Genomic DNA, 14,466 nt, shown 5'->3' on the forward strand with positions numbered 1-14,466 from the left:
AACTTCCACTGCTCAAAACTCCAACTATGGAACTTTATTTATTGGAAATGATTTTAATATTGAGGAGGAGTACTGAGAAAGAAACAAAGATCTATTATATAAAAGTGTCAGGTATATTTTTTTTTCACTAAGTTCAGTTGATGGAGTTCTAACAAATGAAAGCTGTTTGGTTTTGGTTTTTTTTTGTTGTTTTGTTTTGGGGTTGTTTGTTTTTTGTGTGTGTGGTGGTGGTGACACAATTTATTTCCTGAAAACAGAATAAAATGTTCCAAAAGAATTAAAAACTCTTAGAATATACCATGAACAAAAAAGAAGCAGTCAGTGTCCTAATCAGTGTCAGTATAGCAAAACATGAATAATTGAGCACATTAACTTTTATAGTTAACACTTTGTATTTTGTTAGAGTTGTTGTTCCTGTGAAGGAGGTGGAAATCCAAGGCAGTCTACCCTCCTCACCCTGCCCTGTGAATGCATACTTGAGCTTTCTAGTTATTTATATGTCTATAGCGAAAATATATTTTTAGTGGTATTGATAAACTGGTAATAGTGTGTAGAATTAGAGCTTCTGCACAAGGTTCTTGAGCCACCGAAAAGAAACCAAGTTTTTCTTTCTTAAAAAAAGTGTGGAGTGTCACCTATGTGACCTTGTTTGCTTTTCCCCTATTACTTACAGTACTCACATACTATGAATAGAAAGTACCGTGTTTGGAGTGCACAAGAGAGTGGAAATCACAATAAACAGCAGCATCTCTTGGTTTTTTGTTTTGTTTTTAATGTTTCAGTTGACCTTCATATCTGCTGCCTAGATTTTGCTCAGCTTCAACAGATTACCTGGTATCCTCATTGTCCTCCTCCATCTCTTACTCATCTTCATCCTCTTCCCTGGCAACCCCATGAGGTTCAATGCTAAAGATCTGGCTTTGCTGGCCAGGCAACCATCAGGTTGTTTTGACAAGGAAGGAAAACTGAAGATTTGCAGAGTGGTTGGGGATGAAAAATTAATAGGTAACAATGACTTGTGCTGAAATATCTCATGGTTGATGTGCATGTTTTCTGCAGCTGTTGGCTTAGTTACACTAATCACATATACCTGTTTTTAGTTTTCTTCATTACTGATGCTTGAGTGGTGCTGAATACCTTTCTAAATAATGAAGCTTAAATTTAGTTCTTTAAATTGCTCAAGTTTTCAAGTTCCCTTTGTCATGTGCCTGGGAAACAGCGCACAGTCTTTAACATTATTATTCTTTTCCTGTAAACAAAGATTGGTTTTTTTTCTGCTAGTGATTGCTAGTCACCAGTCACTAGTTGCCATGTTTTAAAAGATTAGCTATCCAGTTCCTCAGAACTTACCCCTTCCACCTCTGAAAGCTGTGTTCTTTTATCATTATAGATTTTCCATGGCTCACTTCCCACCTCCTTTGCAGGTTTCTTCAGGCTTTTATGATCATATTTTAAATGTCTTTCAATTTCCAGTAAGCTTGAACAAGTGTCTGTTCCCTCAGTAGCTGTTAGAAAATAGCTTATGCTTAGCTGTAAAATCGGTCCTAACACAGTAACTTCAGCAACAGCAAATGTTTTATTTTCACTTGTCCCAGTTGATCTTCATTGTGATTGTATTTACTTTTATTTTATTAGAAAAAAATCCAAACAAAACCAAACCCACCACAGACTCAATTATGGTAAGAGGCTGAGCAAATTCTGTGCCACATTTTCAGAAAATTTTATACATGCCCTGGTGAAACCACAATATACATTTCCTTATGATAAATAGCAGAGTTTCCTGTGGATGGTGCAGCAAACTTCCTGGACAAGGGGCGTTTGGGAGCATCCTCGTCTGCCTGCTTTGGGGTTTCTCAACAGGATTATCACCCTGTGTACTCATTGGAGGCAGCATATCAAGCCCTGCCCAGTGAATATCTGCTGTTTATGAGGATGTTTTGAATTTTTTTTATGTCGAGTGCTAATATTGCTAATACTGCTAAAAACCTTACATGAACTGGAGAGAGACCAAACTTTTATGTAGCTCAGTATCACAGGTTATCTGTGCTATGATCAGATTGCAGATTCTAGCAAAGCGTTTAAGAAGCTATGCATGTGTAAGATGTTCCTATTGCCCAGTAAATCCTTCTGGCTCCCAGCAATCATATGATGATCATATGTGGGAAGAAGGGTCATTTCTGTCCAGGCATGCTGGCCACTGTGTATCCTATCCACTGATAGACTTGTCATCGTCAGTCTGACTAATCTTTGAACTTGCTTATTTTTCACACTTACAAGGTAGTGACTTTCCCAATCATATAGAAAAATATCTTGTTATCAGAGAAAGCTGCAGTGTCAGTGTGATAGTTTTCCTTCCTTCTGATGCCCACAGGGTTCTGGGGGATGGAATTTAGTCTTAGCAGACTCTTGTACTGTAAAGCAACGTACTCGGATCTGATAACTGTGTTTGGATTTTTAGTTGGTGGATGTGCATCAATTTATATTATTTTCTTTTCTATGTTGTCCTTGCACTTTAGGAGGTCTGAAAAGATCCAGGAACTTCAATTCCTTTTCAAAAAAAAACCCCAAAAAACCCAGGTTGTCACTTAACACAGTTATTCTATGAGTCCCAGTGCCTCTGACTGACTGTAAACCTTCCACTTTCTTGTGGGGAAAAAGCTACTCTGATTTTCAAATGTTGCTTATTAAAACATCTTAATTGAAATTATGATGAGGAAAAGAGAATTTTATTTATTTGTTGACTGTACCAAGGTGTCCTCCTGCTCAATATAATGTTTTTAGTGGTGGCCAGCTTGGAGGGAAGTACAAGAGTTCTGCAGAGGCAACATGTAGAATAACGTGGCCTTAGGGTACAGCTGTTCTTCCAGCTCCACATCAGTTCGAGGTTGGCTGCTGCCTGGAGATACGCCCTCTCCAAAATATAAAAGAATACATCTTGTGTAAAAAATGTTTCTTCCTCTTTTAAGAAATGATCTCTGAAGACACCACATTTTTCCATAAGATCTATATCCGTATGTGTTTATAATAGGTTTAGGTATCTGTAAGTAGCTACAGATACACATACAAGCATGTTCAAAGAAACTGTTGTATTAAAAATCACTTGGCTATGGAAGAATAACTTTTTCAGGTTTTTTGACCCACTCACTGACCCTAAAGTTCTGAAACATTCCCTGTTCTCAAAAGTTTGATTACATGCCTGCATGTGTTATGTACACAAAAATACATTGCTATTCCAGTTGGTTAAGCACTTTTAAAAAGTGTAGTAGAATAGTAATACTCAAGTAAATATTTAGGTCTCATTTTACTCACTTTTTTTTACCTTCTGAAAATTGTGAATTCAGATTAGCATGTTCTAATCTGAGTGGAATAGCCAATGTTTTTGTGTCTTAATGTGGATTATGTTTGATCTCCTGAAATGATGGAAGCAAAAGCTGTTCCCTGCTAAAGTGCCTGTTTCTGCTCCCGTGTGAGGAGAAGGGAGAAAAGCTGAGTGTGTGCTGCAGTCACCAATACTCTCGGCTGCAGAGTAGAAGAAACCTGGGAAGTTATTTGGCATTTAACAGCATGTTGTACATAGGCAACCACTGAGTGAAGCTGGCTTTTTTTGGTTGTTAATGATTTTCTTTTCTGACCTTTATAACTAATGCATCTTCTTTGAGAAGCATTTAATGTGTGAAGACAAAAGGTTGTTTTTATTAATCTCTTACTTCTTTGCATACAGAACCGAGGGAGAGATGGTGCCGACTGAAAGGAAATCTGCTTTTTCTGATGAAAAATAAGGTAATTCTTTTTCCTACTGCTTTTCTTGATGTGCTAGTCTAATATGTGAGAACTTGAGTAATCCTTTTTCATGATAGCTGCATTGGCATTGTGCTTTTAGGGACAAAAAATATAAATCGCTATTATTAGAAGAGTGAAGATGAAAAAATCTGTTGTTTGCTGTTTGTAACACTGGGTATTCTTCATGATATCAACATCCTTTTGCTGAATCATAAATAGTCTATGGCAAGGGTCTGCTCATAACATACATGGGTCTAAATCCAGAATTACTGCACCAAATCCACTGGAATAACGAAAGCAAAACCTCACAGCTAAATAAGATATTGTAACAATGCTCAAGATGCAATTTCAGACCCCTACTACAATTTTTTAGTGTGGTTTTATAACTAAATTTGTTATAAAGAATGGTATTATTTTCTCTTCCTGTGCTGTAAAAAGCATTTATATGCCTGACACGAAGGGCCTGTTAAAATAGGGTCTGACCCTGACATGCTGGAGCTGCTGAGTGCCCTCATTTGTCATTGGCTTTATTAGGAGTTGAGGCCACTCATCCTCTGGAATGAACAAGCACTAAGTGTGGAATTGCTGTTTTTCTTACTCTTTCTGTCTGATATTATGGACTTGCTCCTGTAGTTGCCTGAAAATAGCACTGGATTGTAAAGAATTAGGGAATAGGATGCAGCTTGAGACGCTTACCTGTTAACAGCAAGTATTTTATAACTGGCTTCCATATTATTTTTATACTGTGTGGACCAGCAGTTGGATGGAAACAATTGTACTGCTTGGTAGATTGTACATTTTGTTTGAAAGATTTTTCAGTGTGATATAGCGGCTTATTTTATTACAGAGATGAATGTGCACATATGGTACACTTCTGAAGCAGTATTTGCTTTCAAAGCACTGTTCAGGAGCATGTGAGAGACTTCTATATGTGTGCAAACCAAATGAGATGGTGTGACGTAAAAGTTTCTCTGACTTGAGTTTCATACAGCTGCGTTCTCCTGGGTGGTAAATGGTCTGACAAGTTTATGGAGGTGACAGCAAGTTCATGGCCACCCCTTTGTCACACCCTTGTACATTAACATTCTTCTTGCAGAAACTATTTTTAGTAAAGGGCTTTAAATTTCTAAATGCTCCAAGTTCCTCCAAGTGTCCCATTTTCATGGGAGCCTTGGCATTTTGTAAAACAGTTTAAGGAAATATTTTGATCAACTTTGCAACTGTGAAGAGAGGAGGAGGAGGAGATCAAGTGTAGCTTTTGGTTTGGCTCTGCAAACTTGGAGAATTAATGTTACTATACTATACTAGAAAGTTTAGTGAGCATTGGTACTCAGTTTCATGTGCTATATGGTGGTTGTTTTTTTTTTTTTAATCTTTCTTTTTTTAATGTGAGGGTGAAGTACAGATGGATGGAATGAGACTGTATCAGTTGGACCAGCAAATGAACTAACACTCTAGGGCCACTCAGGCTGTTCAAATGGAAAGCTGTATTTTGAGAAACTTGGAGAGTGAGACACCAATTAATGACTTGTTACAGAAATGATTTAGGCTTGCAGTAAATAAATGGGAATTCCCCTTGAAATGCTATAGTTTGACTGAACTGATTAAATAGATGGGTGATTTTCACTCTACATTTAGGTCAGTGCTAGAAAACTGCATCTTATTCTGGTTTCCTCGTTTAAAGAGGTTTTCAAAATTTGCAGAAGTTATGGAAGGAACCAGGAGATTTGACAAATTTTAGCTTATCAAAGAAGACTGGTGACATGATTAATGTCAGTGTTTTCAAAAGGTGATTTTATTAGGTACGTACTTTAATTAGGGAGATCACAGTAAGAGAGAGACTTGGAAATGGAAGTCAGACAAATGCATATGATCACGGAATGATTGGCCAGTGAAGCCCAAGTGTGGTGAGATATAGTGGGTGCTTAGTTTTAAAATGTCAAAACCTCCTAGGCTCAGTACAGAGACCACTGAGTGATTAAAGGGCAATGTCTTACAATGAATCAAACTAAATGATGTAGCACTTCCTAGTCAGCTTATATCCTAGGAATTTGTAAAATGGTCATTTTCAGAGGCTTCATCTGTTGGGTATTATAAAGGATGGCTTCTTTGACAAAGACAGATCTCTCTTGAATCTCATATCCATGTTTCAAAAGATGCAATTTATAGGCACACTAAGTAAAACCACAGCAATTTGTGTGCTGTGAGGACAGAAGGCAGTGTACCCTGTACTTTTTTTTTCCTTTTTTTTTTTTCTTTCCTTATTCTGGAAATGAACGGGTTTCCCACCTGAAGCAGATTCTTGACATAGGAAATCACCTATGTTTAAATTTTTGGAGCTAGGTTGCCAGTATAATAACAAAAAATAGTCTTATGATGAAAGTTATTCGGTACCTTAATAAGAATAGTTGCCAATTTTCTGCTCTTTCCTTGACTTAGCAAGGCTACTAATGAGGTGTGTGAAAGATGTGCCCCAAACAGCGCTGAGGAAACCATGTTCCTATTTTTGTTGCTGAAATCTGGCTTGGCTTATGGCTTGACATGGAAGAAAAGTAATTTTGATGTTTTGGAAACTCATCGGAATGCTGAACAATTAACTCTACAAGTCACTGTCATGAAGCAAAGACTGATTTGCTGCTATTCATTAACTGCTGTCAGAGCCACGTGCATGTCTGCATGTACAAATGCTTAATGGCAGACTCTCATTCTGGTTCAAATGCACATAAATTATGCTACTTGTATGAGAGGAATCTTCTCTATGAAATTGCAAAGGATGCTTCCCGACTTATCTGCGCTGTAAATCCCAAGTAGCATGGCAGTAAATTTTCAGTTCAGGGAGAAAATGTGGTTTATTCTTCCACTTTTTCATACATGCATGCAGCAGAATGACCTATTAGGCATCTTAAGGACATTTATTTTCATTGGTCTAGCAGTGGACTTGGTTATTTTGGACTTGGAGTGGACTAAGTAGACCTATTTGTAGGCTTGTGGTACAATCAGCATTTGATAGTGAAACTTTTTCCCTTTGCAGACTTTGGTGTGGTATTTTGAGGCGTGGGTAGGTAGGCAGTTTTGTTGTTGTTTGCTGTTTCCCCCTCTCCCCAGATTGGTTCCCTACCATATTATACTAATTGTAGGTGGCAGAGTAATAGTAGAGAAGGGTCTGCAGGAGTGGCCTCTGTTAGAAAAGGTCAGAGGCTTTGCATCAGACCCATCATGGGGCACAGCTGTGCCCATCAGCAAAGCAAGTGGTGCCTCTGGGAAGATGTATTTAAGAAAGGGCAAAATGCTGCATGGGAAGTGCGAGAAACAGCCCCAAAGTTGGAGAAGAAGGATCTGCCCCAGGTGCAGGAGCAGATATTCCCCTGCAGCCTGTGGGGAAGACCGTGCTGGGGCACTTGGATATGCTGTGAATGACCTGGCCAGCCCACATTGGAGCAGGTTCTTCTGAAGGCAACTGTAGCTCACAGAGAGGACCCATGCTGGAGCAGGTTTTTGATGTCTGCAGCCCATGGGAGGGAGTCCATGCTGGAGCAGGGGAAAAGCATGAGGGGGAAGGGGTGTAAGAGAGGAACCATTCCCTGTCTTCCCTGTGCCACTGGGGAGGTGTGGAAGAGGAGGTAGAGGAGTTGAGAATGAATGAGTAAAGTTGTGCCTTGGGAATAAAGAAGGTTGGAGGAAGCTGCTTTAGTTCTTGTCTTTGTTTCTTACTACCCAAGTCTATTTTAGTTTGCAGTAGGCTAAATTAATTTTCCCTGGGTTGAACCTGTTTTGCCTGCGATGGTTGTTGGCAAGTGATCTCCCTGCCTTCATCTTGACCCACAAGCATTAAAATTTTATTTTCTCCCCCAGTCCTGTTCAGAAGGGGGAGTGATAGAGGAGGTGGGTAGGTGTTAGCCTGACAAGGTCAATCAGCCACAGATACAATCCCCTGTGGGAGCTGTACGTTCCTGTGTGAAGTCCTCAAACCACACAAAGCTTTGTGTCCACTGCCCAGGAAGTGGGAGATGTGTGCATTTGCATCCTATGAACATAGTCAGTATATGTTGCTTTTGAAGGCAGAACTGGAAACTGGGCTCCCTAAAGCCATAGCTGGCAGTGTGACTGGGCTGGGGAACCTGGTGTGTGACAGGGCTTTCGGAAGAAAGTTTGACGTACTTGCTAATCGTGGAGCAATTCTTACGCATCCTAGTCCAAAATAGGATTTTGGAACTAGACAATGTTATGTGCCTCACTTAAATTATGTGCTCTGCGGGTTTCCTTATTTACTTAGATTCTACCCAATTCCAGCCTGGTAGGTGCTTCCTCCCAGAACTCATTTTGAGTGGGAAACAGGGAGAAAGATTGCTCAGCAACAGTTGCTAATGTGTGTAATAAGTATTAAGTACTTATGTGCCTTTTTTCATTAGCATAGGAGGGCACTTTGGATTAGAAGTTTTGGATCTCTTTGAGGATTGCAATATTGTCTAATTGTTTTTGTTTTAATTACAGGTCAGAATTTATAGCAATCGTTTTTTTGAAAAACCAAAATCAACAAAAAACAACCCGAAACGAGAGAACAGTGCATATTTTTGTCATGTTATGTCGTTTCCTTGTTGTTTACTGTTCATAGGTCTTTCAGAATAATTTTAGTGTTTTTCTTTCCAGTAAAGAAATAAACATATTACTTTGACCTTTCTCAGTCTGTTTTAATCCTCATGCCTATTCAAGGCTGGATTTCAGCCTAAACCGTTGTTTGCCATATATGAGTGAATTCAGAGTGATTGCTACTAATGTAAAGAAAGAAGCTATCTAACCCATCTATGGTTCATTTTCCCTAATGTTTAAACTAATATTCCCAAATAGTAGTGCTGATACTTAACCAGATTTGTAAATTACTTTGCAGTCTACACACAAAAAGATACACTAAAAAGTACAATTATGTTTTTGCATTTCAGTAATAGCTCCAGAGGGCCCATTATGTTCTCTTGAGTAAACATTTTGACATTCCTGCTTATTTTTGAATATGTATTTAGGAATTTATTTAAAAATGGATTTTTGATCAATAGCTTCTAGTGGATTCCCTAGGAGAGTCATTAGTGTCTATTGTGTAAATCTTGCTTAGCTTGTGGTTTAGTGATCCCATGGAGGTAACCATTCCAATCTGTCAGGTCAGTTTGTCCATGCACTGACTCAATAAACTCATTCTGCTTTTGTGTGTGAAAAGTTGCCTTTTAAGACTTTTGTGATGTATTGATTTTTAAAAATTATCATGTAGAAGGAAAGGAATTTAGTTTATGGATGACCGTATTGAAAACGAAAATAAAAGCTGCTGTGAGCACTGAAAGGATTTTAAATTATCAGTCATATTTCACATGTAAAATTATAAAGGCATCTTTTTTTTTTTCTCTCCTCTAAACAGTGTTGTGGTAGCAAACTTTTACGCTACATTTGTACTGTAATACATGCTTGTTTCCTGACACCCTAAATTCAAGGGATTTATACTGAAGGTTGAGCTTGGCTGAACACCAGTTGCCTACCCAAGTTACTTATCATTCCCCTCTTCGGCAGAACGTGGAGAAGAAAATAAGATGAAATAAAAACTTGTGAATCAAGATAAGGGCAATTTAAGCAAAAACAAAGGTTTTGGGTGCAGAAACAAAGGAAAACAAAAGATTTTTTTTGTAGACCCACAGATCCAGAGACCCAATCTGTGGCCTTAACTATGCTGAGCTTAAGATTTTGTAGACATGTTTAATGAGCAAACCTAAATGATTGTGCTGTCAGTAATCACAAGCTTTCCTGTAATGTTTGTGAAAGCTTAACATAAATTATGTTGTTATAGCATTTATCACAAGTGTAATGTGGCAAGAAAAGCCTGAAAGTAAGATTTCAGATTGACTCATAAATCAATAACCAGAGAATCACATGCAAGGTAAAATAGTAGAATAATGACATATTTCTGAGGCTCTGATGTGAGGCTCAGCTGTGAAAATGTTACTCAGGTTTGCATGGCATAGTTGTATGTAAGTTCTGCCATAAAAATGTGAGAATGTATCAACGAATCTTATTTGCGTCAAACAGGCATGCATAACATATTTTCAGCATTTCAGCATAGCTGTGGAGTTTTAGTATTTTTTTTCGAATTTGGTATCTTTTAAATATTCTTAGAATGAGATTGCTTTATATATCTTGAAGCTGTGCAGCCTTTTCTGGTCTGTTAGAATATGCAGTTTGCTGTGTGTGTGTGCTTTAGCATTCTGTAGGTCAGTGATCTCTGCAGAACATCTTGAAATAAGTGTGTCCCTTGTGGCTAAGGAGGGACTTATAAACCATTTTTTTCAGCAATGATTCTAATTTTCTAGAGAGTGCTCTGTGTCTGTTTAAAGTCTGAACAACCGAATAAGTTGTTGCTGCACCATGTAGCATTGCTTTGGGATTGAATGTGATTGCTGATTTGGAGTTTTTTGGCTATATACTACATGTCTGATATTAGTTATGACTGTGTGCTGCAGTATCTGTGTGCTGAGAAGCAGCTTAGTGAATCTGTATCTGTAAGTTTCGATGAAATATGTTTTTACTGTGTTGGTAAGATTTTGATTTATGGTGGGAAGTGTGCTAGATGGAGAAGAAAGGGGAAAAATTACAAAACTGTGGCACGGGCAGATCTAGAAGCCGTATCAGCCCTTGCATGGTTCAGAGGTCTCAGGTGTGTTTGGTTCAGAGGTCTCGGTGTGTTTGGTTCAGAGGTCTCGGTGTGTTTGGTTCAGAGGTCTCGGTGTGTTTGGTTCAGAGGTCTCAGTGTGTTTGGTTCAGAGGTCTCGTGTGTTTGGTTCAGAGGTCTCGTGTGTTTGGTTCAGAGGTCTCGGTGTGTTTGGTTCAGAGGTCTCGGTGTGTTTGGTTCAGAGGTCTCGGTGTGTTTGGTTCAGAGGTCTCGGTGTGTTTGGTTCAGAGGTCTCGGTGTGTTTGGTTCAGAGGTCTCGGTGTGTTTGGTTCAGAGGTCTCGGTGTGTTTGGTTCAGAGGTCTCGGTGTGTTTGGTTCAGAGGTCTCGGTGTGTTTGGTTCAGAGGTCTCGGTGTGTTTCTGAGCGTTCTCAGCCCCAGCATCGCCTGTGCTTCTGCCTGCTTTTAATTGGGATGTGAGTTGTCCTCTTACTGTTGGAATGACTATACATATAACAATGTGCATATGCATGTATAGATATGCATATATATGTAAACATCAGGCAGTGTTTGGTGAAGAACTCAAATGAATTTGGTTGTGTTGAGAGAAGGGATTTTTAACGTACCTTAATCCCTGCGGATTTTTAACGTACCTTGGTGTATTGTGTCCTGTTACTGTAGTCATGCATTCAGGCCAGTGAGATATCTTGTTTATGTTTAAAGTCCCTTACTTATGCTGGGTCTTTTTTTTTTTTTTTTAAATAACCAGTTGTGTTGCCCCTTATGTTGTACTGTGAAGGCATTTTTGAATGCTTATTTTTTTGCATGCCTTAATTTAAGTAGTAGATTTTTTTTTTTTCCAAGATTTTGGGATGGTTTCAGCCATATTAGATTGGGAGAAAAGTGCTATGCAGAGAACTCTGTGCTAGCTGACTGCTGTGAACTCCAGCCTTAAGCATGATGTATATAATGCCAGTGCAGTATTAGGAGGGAGGAAGGTGCTGTCTTCACACTGCTCGTGAAGAGGTAGTGTGGGGAGCATTAAGTTGTCTGGAATAGTTGGGGCAGACAGTAGACAAGTATTACCCTTGGTTTCCTCAGTAGCTGTTCCTCTGCAGCAGTTGTAGTGCTGGCCCAGACTCACATGTTTTAGGAGTCCTGCAGGCCCCTGTAAGCTGTGACACCAGAATGCCATGTCTGCTTGGGGTAGCAGACATGAGCTTTTGTTACTGAGAGTCTGTGCAGTACCACTAAGGTCTGTCATTGCAGTCTACTTTCCAACAGTACTGCAAAATGCAATGTGTAACCATTGAGTAATGACAATAATTATTTGCTCCTATATTTACTATAAATTGAAAGACTTTATATCTCTCTTTTCCCATCTTAACAGGATCCTATCAAGCTCTACTGATTCCCTCCCTTATCTTGCCGCTTCTCCTTCCTGCCTACATATGTTACTGACTTGCTCTCCATATAGTGAAACCCTTCTCTTCCTTTCCACTGCTGTTAGAGTCAGACCTTTCATATAATCTATGCTTACTTTGATAATCCATTTTGCCTCCCGGTTTTCTTCTGTGTCTGCTCTCATCTCTTGCTTAATTTGTTCCATGTTTTCTGCTGCTTTAGCTTTTTTTTATGGTGTAAGCATGCTTTACTCCTTTCTTTCTTTGTGCCTACTTGTCCTTGACCTGCCTGCTTGCCCAGTTGTGCCCATTACTCTATTTGATATCTTAAGTCTGTTGCTACTTTGTTTACAGTGTTACCCATTGCCTTTCCATCCCAGTATCCTGCCTGGTCCCGTTGCTATCCCTTGCACTCTACAGAACAGTCTTTTACTAATCTCTTCTAAATGAGAGCTAAGAAGCATCTCTTGTTCATGTGACTGTTACTTCCAACAGTAGCTCACCCTCTGACTGTGACTCTGCTTTTTCCTAGTCATTCTCAACTTCTGTTCATTTTATTCTTTTGAGGGATTAATGCTGTGCAGTACTTAGAGTTGAAGCATATATGAGAATATGTAACTTTAAAATGTAACTTAGAACTGTGTATTCTTCAGTACTAAACTGCATCTAGACCTGCTTCAATACCTGTTTGTCCAAACTACACTTTCATCTTGCCTTTCAGAGACCTCTTCCTGTGCATTTAGCCATGAATTCAATTTCAGTGGGAATCAAACAGCTGCTTAATCTTTCCTGTCAAATTCTTCCCCCCATTGCTTTTGATGGCTGATGCAAACATCCCTTCACTTCCTGCTACTTGTACCGTTTTTAGCATTGCTTTCAACAGGAGTGTTTCTAAGTATTTGTGTTCTGACTATCTGTGTGTTTTGTAGATTCTTTTTAAGATAGACTTCTCTTTCCAGCTCTGTATCACCTAGAAGTCTGGACTGGGATAATCTAATTTTGTGCTTTCATTGACTGAAATATCCTTCTCCTGTTCTTGAGAAAGAAGACATTTGGTTATATCCATTAGAGCTCTTGCAAAAATAATTTTCCTAGCTCTTTTTTTGACCATTACTTTTTCCTTTGCATCAAACTCTTGTGTCCTTCCTTTTGTAAGGTCTTTGTTTTCACTGTGAAGATTTTCCCCAGTCTCCTACTTGTCGTTCTTCATTTAAGCTTTGCTTAAAGTTCTTCTGATTCTGATCTGTGTCCAGCACATAGCACACGTGTTCATAGACTTGTAAAACCAGCAAGGAAGTACTAAAACAAGACACTAACTAAAAAGTTTAATCTCATTATCTTCCCCTAAATTCTACCTTTACAAATCTTTTTTCATATAATTCTTGCAAGAAGTTCACAACGACAGTTCCATTTTATTTTAATGTTCATTGGCTCTCATGTAGCCTGATGTGGGCTGACATGTCTGTAGTGTGTAAACTCTGCCTTTTTTGTGGTTTAACATCCATGTTGTGTATCTGTTCAGTGGATAATATCATAGAGTGTTGCGATCCCTCATCTGCATTCGTAAACCCTCTGGTGATATATATAAATTTTTAATCTGAGCAAATCCCTGAATTTGTAAGTGTTATCTAATAGAATTAGCTAGGTCTAATTTTTGTAAATAGTTGTTTGTGTTCTCTGCTGTTCCTGCAGCAATCGGTGTGCTGTGATTGCATAATATGTGGAACTGTGTATGTTACAATTACATAATTGATGGTAATCAAGCACCAGTCTTGTTTAGACTAGATAATTGTGTGGATAACTGTATTTAACAAAAGGTTACAGAGCATCCCCATGTGGTTCTGTCTTAGTTCACTGGCTCTTGCTCTGCTTGGTGCAGCAGTGAAATCTGTGCTGGTTCTCAAAGAGCCGTGGGGTCTGGCAGATGTTTTTATTGAGCAGCTTCTTGCCTGACTGCTGAGAGAGTCCTGGGACTGAGTATGCATTCACTATTTGAGATAAGTTTACAAGATCAGGACTCTGTTAGCTTCCATAGCTATTTTGGGAGACTTGGATGACAGTTTTTGCAATGCAAGCTATGGTTTTTAGAGATGACTGTAACAGCTGCCTGGTTTGGGCTAGAGGAGACCTGACGGCTAAACAAAAGAGCCTTTGAAATGCTGTGTGCAAGCACTGAGTAGAAAATGTGTAACAGTGTGTAGCTGAGTACATGGCAACTAAAATACTTGGCATTTATCTCATTGACTATTAGCTCTTAACACATGACAGAAATCTAGGGATGGAGGAAGGCTAATAATACCAGTGTATTATTACTGCATTAAGAGATGGCTCCTGCTGCAGTCTGCAAATCTGCACTTAAGAGAACCATGGAAATGTTTTGGTTTGTGTTTTGAAGTTGGTATCCACTGCAGAAGAGCTGCTAGGCCTATGTAACTGTTTCACTTCACAATGCATTCCAGTGAAGAACCCCTGAGGAAGATAAAACTGTATCAAACCAAGCACAGAACTGGCACATTTGATTATGTTAATCTGCATTGGGATATTACTCATAAGAGAATATGCAGTGAAAGAAAGTTAAAAGTTAATCTTTCAATAGTATACCTACATTTCTTTAGTGTTGAGTGATCAGTAGTCAAAGGAAG

At 38.9% G+C, this 14,466-nt stretch overlaps 1 protein-coding gene across 7 annotated transcripts in view; it reads left to right on the top strand.

Moving 5' to 3' along the window:
- INPP4B (inositol polyphosphate-4-phosphatase type II B) overlaps positions 1-14,466 on the top strand; it is a 371,943-nt gene that overhangs the window by 97,343 nt on the left and 260,134 nt on the right. For 6 of the 7 annotated variants that reach the window (XM_039391277.1, XM_027729659.2, XM_039391279.1 and 3 more), the window contains one exon: positions 3,722-3,780. The exons of the other annotated variant lie outside the window; for it this stretch is intronic. In XM_039391277.1, the coding sequence (XP_039247211.1) occupies positions 3,722-3,780 (59 nt within the window). Of the gene's footprint in view, positions 1-3,721; positions 3,781-14,466 lie in introns of those variants that run through there. 7 annotated transcript variants of the gene reach the window in all.

This window comes from Pipra filicauda, unplaced genomic scaffold (assembly GCF_003945595.2).
Source record: "Pipra filicauda isolate LSUMZ 115617 unplaced genomic scaffold, ASM394559v2 scaffold92_size2517590_pilon, whole genome shotgun sequence".
Classification (NCBI taxonomy): domain Eukaryota; kingdom Metazoa; phylum Chordata; class Aves; order Passeriformes; family Pipridae; genus Pipra; species Pipra filicauda.